Source organism: Grammomys surdaster, unplaced genomic scaffold, assembly GCF_004785775.1.
Source record: "Grammomys surdaster isolate TR1022 unplaced genomic scaffold, NIH_TR_1.0 229, whole genome shotgun sequence".
Taxonomy (NCBI): domain Eukaryota; kingdom Metazoa; phylum Chordata; class Mammalia; order Rodentia; family Muridae; genus Grammomys; species Grammomys surdaster.
This window is the reverse complement of record NW_021604674.1, coordinates 2,602,095-2,616,881: the sequence shown is the minus strand read 5'-3', so window position 1 is coordinate 2,616,881 and position 14,787 is coordinate 2,602,095. Positions and strand designations below refer to the sequence as shown.

Below are 14,787 nucleotides of genomic sequence, written 5' to 3'. Positions count from 1 at the left end.
TCTCTCTCTCTATCTCTATCTCTATCTCTATCTCTATCTCTCTTTCTTCCTCCCTCTTTCCCTTTCCCCCTCCCTCTCCTCCCTCTCTCTGTGTACAACACCTTAAGTTTAATTAAAGCTACTCAATGCCTAAAGAGTTTTGTCATTTCCTATGTTACTGTAAGAAGATTAAATGCAGATCAGAGCGATGGCTCAGCAGGTAGAGGTGTTGCCCCAAGAGTTCAATCCCTAGGACTCACATGGGAGGAGAAAACCAACGACCACAAGCCGACCTATGAGCTATATATGCATGCCATATAATAGGTAATAGATGTGTGCGTGCGTGCGTGCGTGCGTGCGTGCGTGCATAGTAGAAGAATTAATGGCAACATCCATTGAGATTTTTCTCTTCGGTTTTAACTTTATTAGTGCCTAAGCATTTTTCTGTATTTTTGCTTTATTATTAGCTTGGATAAAACAATTAGCATTTCTTTCCACACACAGATGTGTAGTGTAGTGTGGTGCAGTAACTGTGCTGAAAACAGAATAAAGCACATTACCTGGGTCTGGAGCAGTAGTCAGTAGAGTTCTCCTGTCCGACTGCCAGATCTCCCCAAGGCTTGCCCCTGCTTGTGTTAGGGACAGTCCCAGCTGGCCCTGTTATCACCGCAGCCTGATTAACTATCTTATCTAATGGAGTCATTTTTGTTCCCTGCCTCCCCCGACCATGTTCATAACCTTGTCACCACCTGGTATAGCAGATTTCAGCCTATGGCTTATTTCTCCCAGTTAACTCTAAGACCTGAGCACACAGGGCTTTTGCTTGAGTTACCCCTTATCTGCTCTCAGGGTCTAGAGAGGAAGACTATAGAAATCGTGTAATAACATACATTGTTGAATTCATGGCTCTTTCTTGGTGCTGATAAAGGTAAGCAGTGTTATACAGTCAACTAAGTGGCTTATTTAACTTTCGTTTGAATCTCCAACTCCACTGCTGCCAACCCAGGTAGCCGGGGGAAGTAGTTTCCTGTCCATGGGAAGTTGATATCTGCTTCTGTTTAGCTGTTATATACTATTACTAGTTTCTTCTTTCTTCACACACTGTCACATAGATATTTTCCTAGTGTAATTTTTTTCTACTTCTAGCTGCAGTTCTATGATGAACTTTATTATTAATGTTCCAGTTGTGTTCTAGCTTTATTGGTTAGGGGTAGGCAAACACTTTCACCATCTCTTCAGTCTTTCTCTTTTAAGGCCATACAGTTAGCGTGCACAGGTTTCCCAGTCCGTATTTCCATACTCCAAGAGAGAGGACGCGCAGATGCTGGATCACCTTAGCGTCGTCATACCTCCTCCGGGCAGCTGAAGGACAACCCTGCAGTTTACCCTTCCATACTCTCCCCTGCCTCTCCTTTCTGACTTGTCAGCCCCACCTCTCCTTTCTGACTTGTCAGTCCTACAGCACTTGAGACCATCACTCCCACTTTAATGCCACCAGTGCACACACGTAGATATTTCTGACATCTTCCCTCTTAGGCCTTTTTCTCCTTTTGACAAAAAGAAACAGATTCAAGAATTAACCATGTCCTTGAGAAATTATATGAACTATGACTGAGTTTCTTCACCCATCTCAAAGGCCGCAGCACATTGGGAAGTAATAAATCAGCTCTTTTATGTCAACGTTTTCTTCCAGCCCGTTTGCTTATGTGGACCCCTTGCACTGTAACATGGCCTATTTGTACCTTGAGCTCCTCAAAGACTCACTCAACGAGTATGCATATGCAGCAGAGCTAGCAGGCCTGAGCTATGACCTCCAAAATACCATCTATGGGATGTATGTAAGTACCCATGTCGGAGAGCCTTCCACTCATCAACATTTTTATATTGATTTGATGGAAGCCTTTTAAATTGTGGGTATGAATTTAATTTCTTTTTAAAAATCTTTATTGCTTATCACATTTTCTCTTCACTTAATTTTTAAGTTAGCTTTTATTCTAACATTCCACTGTGTACCATTCATAGTATGCAGAGTTCCTTTTTTTTTTTTTAACATCTTTCATCAGAATGTCATATTTTTCTCCTCAATCAAAACTGGCCAATCTAGGTTTAGCTCTCACCCATTCTGTATCTGAAATCTTGAGCTTCAGAATAACAGAATGAAGCCCTCTCTTTGTAAAATGTGAGGCTGGCCTACCCTCTTCCTTAGAAGTCAGATCACGAGGCTGCATATCCATACTCTTCGGTCATGTTTCTTCATTGTCATACCACACCTGAGGTATCAAAGCATCTCTTCTGTTTTTCTTTTTGTTAGTCGCTACATTTATGCTGATCCTCTCCATTGCAACATGACATACCTGTTTATCAGGTTATTGAAGGATGATTTAAAAGAGTATACATATGCAGCACGCCTGTCAGGTTTGAGCTATGCCATTGCATCAGGAATGAATGCAATACTTGTAAGTAAAATGCAAACCAAAGAAAAGGCAACACACTGTCGAAGCTTTCTGTAGCGCTTGGAGAACTATTAACTTGTGCATCTTTAAACAGGAAGGTTGATGGTTTTCTTCCTTGTACCTTTTAAACGACTGAAGGATTCAAATTAGTATTAGCCTACTAATAGATGATTTGGGAAAATTCAGTGCATCTTGTGCACATGTATGTGTGCTACATGTATGTGCATGTTTTGTTTGAGATGTTTAACATACTAATCTTAAAAGCATGTTTTTCTTCCCATGTACCTGAGTCCTTTTCTACTTATAAGTAAAAGCTATTTGTTATTATTGTGGTGCTTGAGTTTTACTAATACATCAGCATCTTGTATTTCTGTGGACAGTAGCAGTTCCTGTGTTCAGATCCACCTGACAGTTGATTTTGTGGCATGTTTCATTAACTGTTTTACATGCGTTATACATACATCCTACCTTTGATGATATCTCAGTTCCAAAATAACATCTGTTCAATGGCGCCCTTCATTCCCACGGGTCTGGGAAAGCACATGCCTTGTACAGCTGAGATGAGAGCATGTCCCAAATGTTACACAAAAGGCTTTAAATTGCACTTGTTTTCTACTTGTGTCTCTTTTTCTTTTTACCAAAATTATTTTTCAGGTAGCTGTTTTTTATATGTAAGAATAGATTCGGTCTAATGGTTCTCAGATTCTACAGATTGAGACTCAAAGGTCAAAGTTAACCACAAGAATAAGTAATTGTCTAGTTTGTTTTTCCCTAGCACCTTTTCACAGCATATAAGCATATACTTGTGATAAAACTGGTTTCCTGACAGTTTTAAGACAAAATGTAGGGCTTTGAGTGTTGCCTGGTGCAGGATATACTTAGCGTGGTGGCCCTGGACTTCAGTCTCCAACACCAGAAAGAAAAAGTTGTGGTTCATATGGTCCACAGCATGCTTTCTGTGGTCAAGGACCCTTGCTCCAGCTGTGGTTCCTGGTCTTGCTGTGTGACTAGCCTGGGACTGGCTGAGGAAAGCAGACTGGCCTCAGACATGGCCTCGCCTCCCAATTTCTTCAAGCCAGAGCTGATTATTTAAATATTTCTAAACAGTTTTGGAATGTGTCCAGTAGCTAGCTAGGTAACAGTCCCCTGGGATATTTGCCTCTTTACTACATCCATAAAAGTATTAGTTAAACTATTCATTAGAGAGTCTTTCTTAAGACGAAATGTAGGGCTTTGAGTGTTGCCTGGCGAAGGATATACTTAGCATGGCCCTGGAGTTCAGTCTCCAACACCAGAAAGAAAAAGACAAAACTTAAGACACATTCTGTAATTAAGTTTCGTAGTGTGAGGACATGAATGATATGGTAGGTGCCGCTATAGTTAGGCATCAAGGGAGTTCACCTACTATCGACTTTATTGGGAAAAGATGTTATTTAATACGAAGGTGATTAGTGTTAAACTAAGCTTACTGAGTTCCTTGTTTTATTTTCTACATAATATACCTAGTATTGAGATTTTTCAAAGTGTTTTAAAGTCAAACTTAAGACGAAGCTATTGAATTTTTTTAATACCTTCTCTTCTTTCTGTAGCTTTCAGTGAAAGGTTACAATGACAAACAACCAATTTTGCTAAAGAAGATCACAGAGAAAATGGCTACTTTTGAAATTGATAAAAAAAGATTTGAAATTATCAAAGAGGCGGTAAGTCTTATTAACATGCTTTATAATTTTCATTAATACAGTTATATTGCCATATTTTTAAAAAGTAATTTATTTTTATTTCATCTACATTTGTGTTTTGTCTCCATATATGTCTATGCGAGGGTATCGGAACCCTTGAGCTTGGGTTACAGACAGTTGTCAACTTCCATGTAGGTGCTGGGAATTGAACCCTGGTTCTCTGGAAAACCAGGCAGTGCTCTTAACCACTGAGCCATCTCTCCAGTCCCTATATTGTCATATTATAAAAATTGCTAATAATGGAGAGAGTATAAAAAAGCATTCATGATCCTGGTGCAGTTATCTCACGCCACCTTTGCTAAATCCTGTTTTCTACTCAGACAGCTGAACCCACTAGTCATATACCTGACTGTCAGCTTCAAAACCTGCTATGGCTCTGGGAGAAACTCCAGTGAGAGACTTTTTATAGTTTTTATTCCAACCTTCATCACAGACAGAGGGCCGCCTACCAGAAGAATTTTCAGTTGAGCATCCAGTAGCTACTACCCGTTACTTGCTTATGGAGACTTTGATGATATGCAGTTCTGAGGATCCCTGCAGCCTGGGGAATTCCTTTCTGAAGCATGCAAGATGTTCCATAGTGAGGGCATGTAGACGTATGTATGTATGTATGTATGTATGTATGTATGTATGTATGTATAGGTAAAGATGTGGCCTAGGCAATGAAAACGCATGTCCTGTAGTTTCAGAATCAGAGAAGGGTAGGTATTGTTCTCAACTGTATAGAAGAGAAAAAAGCAAATATCCTTGCATTCCAGTTATACAACTTATGTAAAAGAAGTTGGATTATAGCTGATTTTCTAAGTCGACTTTGGAAACTAATGAGGCTGTTTCCCCTCGATAGTATATGCGGTCTCTCAATAACTTCCGGGCTGAGCAGCCTCACCAGCATGCCATGTACTACCTCCGCCTGCTGATGACTGAAGTGGCCTGGACCAAAGATGAGCTAAAAGAAGCCCTCGACGGTGAGCCTCTTCTACTTAATTTTCTACCCTGATGTCTTAGTTAGGGTTTTACGGCTGTGAACAGACACCACAACCAAGGCAACTCTTATAAAGGACAACATATGTTTGGGACTGGGTTACAGGTTCAGAGGTTCAGTCCATTATCATCAAGGCGGGAACATGGCAGCATTCAGGCAGGCATGGTACAGGCAGAGCTGAGAACTCTACATCTTCATCCGAAGGCTGCCAGCAGAATTCTGCCTTCCAGGCAGCTAGGACTAGGGTATTAAAGGCCACACCTCCCAACAGTGCCACTCCCTGGGCCAAGCATATACAAACCACCACACCTGATTCTAGTCATTCCGTTGTCTGGGGTAGGTAGTAAGAGCCTCACAACTCAGTATGGTCCAGTGACATTTACCAGCTGTTTACACACCCAGTCGTGCCTACAGATGAAGCGGTGGTCAGTTAGAAGGATTTCTGGATGAGGGGCCAGGGTGGAGAAGCACAAGTAGAAAGATGATTCCGATGGAGATGGAGCAGGTGAGTGTCAGAGAAGGGATCCCCAAGGCAGCACAGTGGGAATGAATGGACCATGCTTCCAGCTCTGCAGTGACTGGAGCTTGTTGTGGGCCATCAGCCACAGTCGACTGGCCGGGTTCACCTGAAAGAGAGGCTGGGAATGGAAGAGGGACAGGAGGGCGGGAAGAGATGAAGCCAGGACAAAGGTTTCTGATCTAGGCTCAATGCTTTAATGTTCAGCTTTCAATTTAAAGAGGATAACCCACCCCCACCCCCAGAGTTCCTTCTTGCTTCAGCTGGCTGGGGGTGAGCAGAAACCATCCTGCTGGAGGTTAGAGGAATCCATAGGTAATCCGCAGGCCGGAGATGTCGCAAAACAAGCTCAGCAGGCAGTCTATTCTTCTCAGCTCATGTACCAGGCTACAGGCAGCCAGAAAGGCTCCAAGGCCAAAGCAAGCACAGCCTCCTAAGCACAGCCTCCGCCAAGGGCAGGAAATGCCTCCAGGCCATACCTCCAGAGTCCTATTGTTTGGTCTATTGTGGTAAACAGGTCTCATCTCTTAGGCCTGCTCAAGGCTGGGGGAAGGGCACATGAGCTCAGTGACTTTAAGTAAGACTTTAGACTTGGATACATAAGACTCCAAGGGTGTGTGTGTGTGTGTGTGTGTGTGTGTGTGTGTAACTTAAAATTGAGATAGTTGCACATACTTTTGGATTGAAAGATAGTATCTGTAAAATGGCTGACCTATCATAGATTTTTAGTTAATTAACTTAATTAGTTCCTAAAGAAGGACCTATACGTGGAAAAGGATTGGGAGAAGTAGGAAGATTACTCCTGGGATACTGTAATAATAATTGCCCCAGGCAGTGCCCACATTTGAGGGAAACCCAGTCAGTGAGATTACTCAGTGGTTAAGCGTGCTTGCCACCAAGCCTGGTAACTCGAGTTGGATTCCCGTGTGGTAGGAGGATCAAGCTGTCTCTGTATGTTGTCCTTTACTTCCCCTCTCCTCGGCCCTCTCCCATCCTCCCCTGTCCATTCAACACCACCACATACATCAGCTGCTACTCTCCACTCTGAACCACTACACACTGGATGGATGGATGAATGAATGGTTAATGTAAAAAATTTTAGTTTAAAATTTTGAGGGAAGCCGGGCGGCGATGGTGCATGCCTTTAATCCCAGCACTTGAGAGGCAGAGGCAGGCGGATTTCTGAGTTCGAGGCCAGCCTGTTCTACAGAGTGACTTCCAGGACAGCCAGGGCTACACAGAGAAACCCTGTCTCAAAAAAAAAAAACAAAAACAAAAAAAAAAAAACAAAAACAAAGCAAAAAAATTTTTTTTGAGGGAAATCTGTATATTTATATAGTCTCAAAGTTTTCCCCCAACAGGTATTCATTAATTATAATGGGAAAATTTGCCTTTGATAGTCTTTAGTGGTGGGCGATTCCAAGTTGCTTGTGGAACATCTATAAGTCACTCCGTTATCACTCAGAGTAGAGCAGTACATTTACAATGAAAGCACCTGGCAGACACCCCTTAGCCAAGCAGTTTGCGGTAACATATCCAGTGCCGTGACTTCCCTGTGCACACGTTTGATGTACATTGCCTCCCTAGTGTATCTCCCTGCTATTACATACATGTAATATGACCTGGAAAAGACCTTAGATAAATAAAGAAGTTCTGAGGAGTGAGAGACAGTGAGGGTGTGTGACAGGTAATTACAATATAGGAGTATAGATTAGATCCTGGATAGAAAAAGGACATTAGTGAAATAATGAAATCCAAGGCCAAGATTGATGGGACACACCTTAATCCTAGCACTCTGGTGCAGAGACTGGCAGATCCTGGTGAGTTCAAGGACAGCTTGGTCTACTTAGCAAGTTCTAGGGCAGCCAGGGCTACACAGTGAGACTCTGTTTCAAAAAACCTTAAAAAATCCAAATAAAGCCTGTACTCCGGTTAGCAGTATATATCAGCTGGGAACGCAGCTAAGTGGTGGGGTGCTTGCCTAGTGCATGCAAGGCCTTGGGCTTGCTCTGTAAAGCCTTGAAAACAACAGTGACTGTCAATATCAATTGCTTAGACTTTGATAACCATATTAAGGTTACTGAGAGATGATAATATTAGACAAAACTGGGTGAAGGGTATAAAGAAACACTAGTGTTTTTGCAAGTCTTCTATAAATCTGAAACTATTTCAGATACAAAGCTTTATTTGTTTTTAAATTTGTATGCACATCTTCCTATTTCTTCCTCTTTTTCAGATGTTACCCTCCCCCGACTTAAGGCCTTCATACCTCAGCTACTGTCTCGGCTGCACATTGAAGCACTTCTCCATGGAAACATAACAAAGCAGGTGCGAGGGGAAGCTCTAGCAGGCTTTTGTGGGTCACTGTAAGAGATTATTTCCTCTCTTCTGTCTCAAGACTTAACCAGCACAATGCTAAACACATTAGACTTAACGCAGCTGTCTCTGCTGCTGCTGCCTGGCCTATACAGTCAGAGAAGAAGTGGAACTGATTATCCCTACTCAGTGTAGGCTCACAGAATGCAGAAATCAGGACCTGCATTCAAGCCTTGACACCGCTACATACTAGATATGTAATCTTATGAAAATGTATTTTCTCTGTTCTGCAAATCACAAACCTAGTTCATAGCACACGGAGAACACTACAAAATTTCCATGGCAGTCTGCATCCAGGGCCCGGGCCCACTACCACTCCATATGTGGCCTCAAAACCAGTGTGTTCAGGGTCAGATGCTTGCCCAGGGTGGTTTAATTCACAGTACCCAGTTATGTTTATCTCTTCTGTTCGGTGTCTGTGGTCAAGGTCGCTGGCATGGAGCTAACTTTTCCTTCCTAGTACTTCTCTGTCCTTAGAAAGGCCTTCATTCCCTGTATCCGTGCTATGTGGATGGTTGCTTGGACTTCTGTTTCTTTTCACTACTACTGTATTGGTTGACAAACTCAGTTTTTATCCATTTGAATAGGATTAAATGAATTTAATATTTAAAATCTGTTTTTGTGACTATATATTTTTGTTATTGTAGTGGGCTATCCAGTATGCTGTTTTGATGCTCACAAGACAGGGTGTGCTTGTGTTTTTATATAATACATTGTGGTATTTCCTTTCCTCCAGGCTGCATTAGGAGTTATGCAGATGGTAGAAGACACCCTTATTGAGCATGCTCACACCAAACCTCTCCTTCCAAGTCAGCTAGTCCGGTACAGAGAAGTTCAGCTACCAGACCGTAAGTTGAAATGTGCTGTATAATAATGTGGCATATTATATGAGTTAAGTATGCTTGGAAATAATATATGGTTTCATGTCAGTGATCTACAGGAAGCCCCATTTATAGGAATATGATTACAAGTAGGTGGTTTTGCCAGAAAGTTCCCTGTGAAATTGAAGGCAGGCAGTAATTTTGAGGAGATTGACATTGGGATTGACTAGTACCTGCATACAGAGGAATCAGAGAATAAAACTCCCATGCAGCTAATGGGATACGAACTGTGAGGCCTGGCAAGGTGGCTCAGCGGGTGAGGTCATGCATGCACCGTTCCTGGGGAGGACCTGACTTCTGTTCCCAGCATCCATGTTGGGGACTTAAAGCCACCTATAACTCACTCCAGTTTGAGGTCATCTGATGCCCTCTGTCCTCCATAGGTACCTGTATTCATGAGCACAGATACACATATACATACACATACACCACACACAGACACAGACACACACACACCACATTATACACAAAAGTAAATCATGTAGGTGTGAGTTCAAGGGCAAGCTGGGCTACATGGTAACTTGTAGGCTAGCCAGGTCTATACAGTGAGAATCTTGTCTAAAAGAAAAAAAGAAAGCTGGGCTAGAGATGTGGTTTAACTGGTGGAGTGCTTGCCTAGTGCCTAGCTCTCTGCCAGTGGTTTGACCCCAGCACAGAATAAAGTGGGCGTGGTGTATGTTGTATCTCAGCACTTGTAGGTAGAGGCAGGAGGATGAAACACCAAGATAATGAGTTAGAAGCCAGCCTGGAATATGTAACTCTGTCTCCAAAAGTAAAACTTGAGGAAAGCTAAGCATTTAGAATAGTCACAAATGCAGATAACAACATATTCCCTATGTTTTTTATAAGGAGACAGCATAAGGAAATACTTTTATATATTGGGATTTATAATGTTAGATCATAGTTATATTGACATGGCTTCTTTTGATACAAAACCTCAACGAACATGGTTTCAGTGTGGAACTGTAGTGGGACATAGTAGACAAGAATGACGGCATTGACACTTCAGGCCATTCCTCACTCTTAGTGCTCCCCGTGCATGCAGTGTCCGTGTCCCCTGCCCTGCGTCACAGGGCGTGACTCTCCTCTGTCCTCTCCCATGGCCTGTCATACAGCTATGACAGAATACCCAGTATAAGATGTGGGGAGCAGTTAATTTTGACTCACGGTTTTGGAAGTTTCAGGTCATGGGTGTTTGGCTGATTGCTCTTGTACTTAAAACAAAGTAGCATAGGAGAGCACTGGTGACGGAGTCCCTCACCTCGAGACAGCCAGGCAGTAAAGAGAAGGGGTGTGGCCGGGGTCCCTTTCAAGCATGTTTCCAAAAAGACTTAACTTCCTTCCACACACTAAAGCTTTTGCCACCTTCTGATAGTGCCCAAGGCTGGGGCCCGAGCTCTGTAGGGATAGGGATGTAGCTCAGTGGTAGAGCATTTGTCCAGAATGTGCAAGGCCCCAAGTTTAATCCCCAAGACTTGGGCCAGGCTGTAACATCCACTAAACGTCTTCTGATCTCCTCAGCTGGAGTATCCACTGGTGAGTTTCTCTGAACCGCCGGAGCTCTCAGCACGTTGGATTAAAGGGCATCACTGTGTCCTGAGATTATACGTTCCTTTAAAGCCAGGGGTTTGTTTTAAGTAGCTACTAAAGCAACTCAGATATGTTATTACTACACGCCACCTCTGTTGAGCACAGCTAGTTCTGCTGTTGTACATGGCCAGTCATCGCACAGCAGGTAATGGTTATTATGTGCTGTTTTTAGTGTATTCCTTAGCCACTGCAAGCCTGGCAGAGAGGAAGAGTTAGGATCTGCTGACCAAGAACCATCCCTTTGGGCTGAGCATGCAGCTCTGAGGTTGAGCCCATGTTTAATGTCAGCTGATGATGGTGTGTGTGTGTGTGTGTGTGTGTGTGTATGTGTGTGTATGTGTGTGTATGTGTGTGTATGTGTGTGTATGTGTGTGTATGTGTGGTCCTGGGTTCAAGCCTCAAACTAAAAGGAAGATGAAGCCGTAGTAAAGTGAGCCAGTCTAGAAAGAGAATGTCAAAGTGAATTTTTTCTGCCTCTTCCTTCTTTCCCTCTCTTAGGACCCTGTCTTTTGCCTTCTCATTGCTCTGTCAATTTGTCACGAGCTCAGAAATAGCACAGCTTACATCCCAGTCTCAAAATGAAGGTGTTAGAAAATGACTCTGATGTAGCCAGCTGATCAGATGTGGATGCCTTCAGTAACCTTCTCTTGACTCTCCATGGGAAGGCATTGACAGCTGAAAAGCAAAGTCTTATGCACTGTGAAGGAGAGAATATTTTGGGATATGTGTGAAAAACTGGAAGAGGAAAGATGGAACTTACAGCCCGTAAACCCTTCCTCTTCTGATGAGAAGCAGCGTTTCCAGTGTACATCAGGAAATGGCTTCTGAAGCCAAGCCTTCTGGCATGTGCCAACCATCCTAGCACTGGCTGGGTCAGGACGGGAGGAGCAGGAGGCCAAAGCCGTCATCACTTGGATAGCAAATTCAAAACAGGCGGGGCCCTGTCTCAAAAATCAAAACGGTTTTTTGAGGAAAGAAGACTTGTCTGTGGAGCAGGCAGACATAGTGTAGTTGAGCACACATGCAGTCTCAGCTCTCATGAGGCAGAGGCAGGAGGATTCCACAGCAGGCCTGGCTGTGTTAATTGTTTTCTGTTGCTATGATAAAACACTGAACTAAACCATCCTGGGGAGGAAAGGATTTCTCATCTCACAGGGTACAGTCCACCATCAAGGGAAGCCAAGACAGGAACTCAGGGCAGGAGCCTCAAGCAGAAACCCTGAGGAAGGACACTGCTTACCGGCTTACTTCTTGTGGGTCACCCAGCTACTTTTCTGAGAGGTTTTGTTTAAGATAAGGTCTCACAATGTAACCTTGGCTGGCCTGGAACTCACTAGGTAAACCACACTGGCTTCAAACTCAGAAAGATCAGTTTTGCTGTGCTGGGAGTAAAGTCATGCAGCACAACACCCGACTTGGCTACTTTTCTTATACTGCCCAGGCCTACATACTTAGGCGTGGCACCACCCACAATGGGCTACAGTGGGCTGTACTCTTCCCCCATAACTAACCTATCAAGAAAGGGCCTCATAGACATGTCCACAGATCAGTCTGATGGAGGCAGTTCCTGAACTGAAATTCCTTCTTCCCAAGTATGTTTAGACTTGCCTCAAATTGGTGAATATTAACCAGTTCAAGGCCAGTCTCAGCTACGTGCTGAGACTTTGTCTCAAAAAACACTAAGACAAAAAAAAAAATCAAGTAAGCAAATATACCACTGACTTTATTAAAAGCACAGATAATTTTTGAGCCTGTTTTCTTTTTGAAACTTCTTAGGAGGATGGTTTGTCTATCAGCAGAGGAATGAAGTTCACAATAACTGTGGCATCGAGATCTACTACCAGACAGACATGCAGAGCACCTCGGAGAACATGTTCCTGGAGCTTTTCTGCCAGATTATCTCTGAGCCTTGCTTCAACACCTTGCGCACCAAGGAGCAGCTTGGTGAGAATAAAGTGGGGATTGCAGGACACCAGAGACTAATGAACAGCTTTTGTTCTCAGCAGACATGTCCCACTTGTAGAGTCACATGGCACTGTGTATCGAGTCTACTATATTTAGATATGAAAATCTTGTTTGTAGGGAAACCATGTGAAAACCTTGTCTATATGGAGGTGCTTCTAAAAGATGAGCAGTTAACATCTTGCAGATACAGGAGCTGCTGTTGTTGTTCCTCCTTCTCTTCCTCCTCCTCTTCCTCCTCTTCTTCCTCTTCCTCCTCTTCCTCATCCTCTTCTTCCTTTCTTTTTATGGTGAGGAGATTGGACTCAGCCTCCTCTTTTTACATACTGGGCAAGTCTTCTGCCACTGAAGTATATCTTTAGCCCTACTGTTAAAGCGTTTCTTAATGAGATGATATTTCATGCTATAAAAAGGACATCTTCCATTTTAGGAAGGTGGGGGAGAAAGAATGCTAAGGGTAGGCCTGTAGGTAGTACAGCGGGAAGCAAGTCCTATGGCAGAACTTAGCCTTACAAGCTTTGAGCATCTGAAGGCAGGTGTTTCCTCTCATTGTGTCTCTGAATCCCAGGTGCAGGAGATATTAAGTATTTGCATTTTAGACCTGGTTAAAAGTACTGGATAGTCTAGCAGGTTTGGTCGATGAGGAAAAAAGTTAACACTTGGAAGTGGAAGCATCATCCTCAGCTACTCAGGCAGTTCTAGACCATTCTGGGCAGCATGAGGCTCAAAAAACCAAACAACAAGAACAAAAGGAAGTTCAAAGAACACCCCTCCCCCCACCATAATGGCTTGGACGAAACATTTTGAAAGGATATAGGTGTGTCTCTCCACATACTCTTGTCATTTTAAAGCAATCCCCCTGCTGGGTGCTAGCTTGGAGAATGGACACGTTGTGGACCGTTCTTCCTTCTAAAGAGCTCAAGTCAAAATGGCTGACCTGCTAAGGTTCTTCAGTGTCCCTATAAGAGTATTCAAGTAGCAAAGCTCCTGAAGAGTGTAACTTGCCCAGAGACCCCAGGGTCACAGAGCGTCTTTGGTAGCAGATCTGTGCAGAGCTGATGAAGGGAAAAGCCAAGAGCTAGATGGAGAAAAGGGTTGGGAATGTTACCTGTGAGAGCAAGGCAACTGACACCCTGTGAGTAATGCCGCTTTTCCTCATGGCAGGGTGTGATACCCAGTGGTTGCTGCTGTCTGAGGTGAACAGGGGCTGCTTCACTCTCTGTGGCTGCCTGTTCTTCCTCAAACGTTGTTGGTATCTAAAGTGGAGCCTCCACACTCCACACACTCTCAGGCCTGTATCTAGAGCTGACCTAGTGACTGACAGATAAGAAGGCTCTGGCCCTGCACATGCTCTGACTCTGAGACCCTGGCTCACTGAGCACACCCTCCTGGGCCACAATGGGTTCCAAGTGGCACAGGCTGAGCCTGCCACCAGTTATACATTGGAATTCCATCCTGGGAAGGTGGCGTTCTGTGACTGTTACACTGCTACTGTGCACTACCGAAGCCTCGTGATACGCATGAGACAGGAAAGACCACCGAGGTGGGAAAGGACAAAATCCTTGTCCAGAAACTGCTGTACCCAGGTTTGCTGCAGGTTCCCAACTAGAGGAACATGTCGGTATGCCAGAGAATGGACCTGTTGGCTAATGAAGAGACTAAGACACTTTCAGTGCACCTTCACATGCACCATGGCAAGTGTTGGATGCTGAGAGCCATCAAGGGCATGCAGTTTACTATGCACCAAGAGGCCTGATGCTACTATGACATCATGCCGTAATGACTGGTGCAACACACTGCAAGCATCCTCTTCCCCACAAACCTGATCGGTAGTCCTGTCTTGGAAGTGCATAGCAAACATGCCTCTGTTGGCTAACATGAGTTCAAGATACTTCGGACAGCAGCTACTGTAACTGAAGGCCTGTGCCTTGCTCTGAGAGTGAGTGCTAGCACTGTTTGCTTCATATGGGCAGCTCCTTCACACTCTGCCCACGCACAGGCCTTCAGGACCCCGGTGTGGTTCTCCTTAAGGTAGCACCCATCCACCCACCTCTGATAGTCTCAGAACTCAAAGGGAAAAATCCACATGGACTTTTCTCCTTCTGGCTACCAGAGTGTCTGTCTTCATCTAGAACTTGCCCTGGTGATTTTGATGTTGTAGCTATCACTACTGAACTCGAGCAGGAAGGTGCGGGTAGAGTGGCTGTGAACTAGAACGAACAAAATGAAATAATGTGAGTCTGCAAAAGACGGAGATGGGAGGGAGGATGTGTTGGGGGAGGGGCACTGTCTGAGCGTGGACAGTGCT

General features: G+C 43.9%; 1 protein-coding gene across 1 annotated transcript in view; it reads left to right on the top strand.

Moving 5' to 3' along the window:
- The window catches only part of Ide (insulin degrading enzyme), a 95,874-nt gene that overhangs the window by 69,979 nt on the left and 11,108 nt on the right, over positions 1-14,787 (top strand). Inside the window, exons 15-20 of the mRNA XM_028773473.1 lie at positions 1,673-1,817; positions 4,022-4,132; positions 5,016-5,136; positions 7,907-7,998; positions 8,783-8,894; positions 12,294-12,461. Coding sequence (XP_028629306.1) covers positions 1,673-1,817; positions 4,022-4,132; positions 5,016-5,136; positions 7,907-7,998; positions 8,783-8,894; positions 12,294-12,461 — 749 coding nt within the window. The remainder of the gene's footprint in view (positions 1-1,672; positions 1,818-4,021; positions 4,133-5,015; positions 5,137-7,906; positions 7,999-8,782; positions 8,895-12,293; positions 12,462-14,787) is intronic.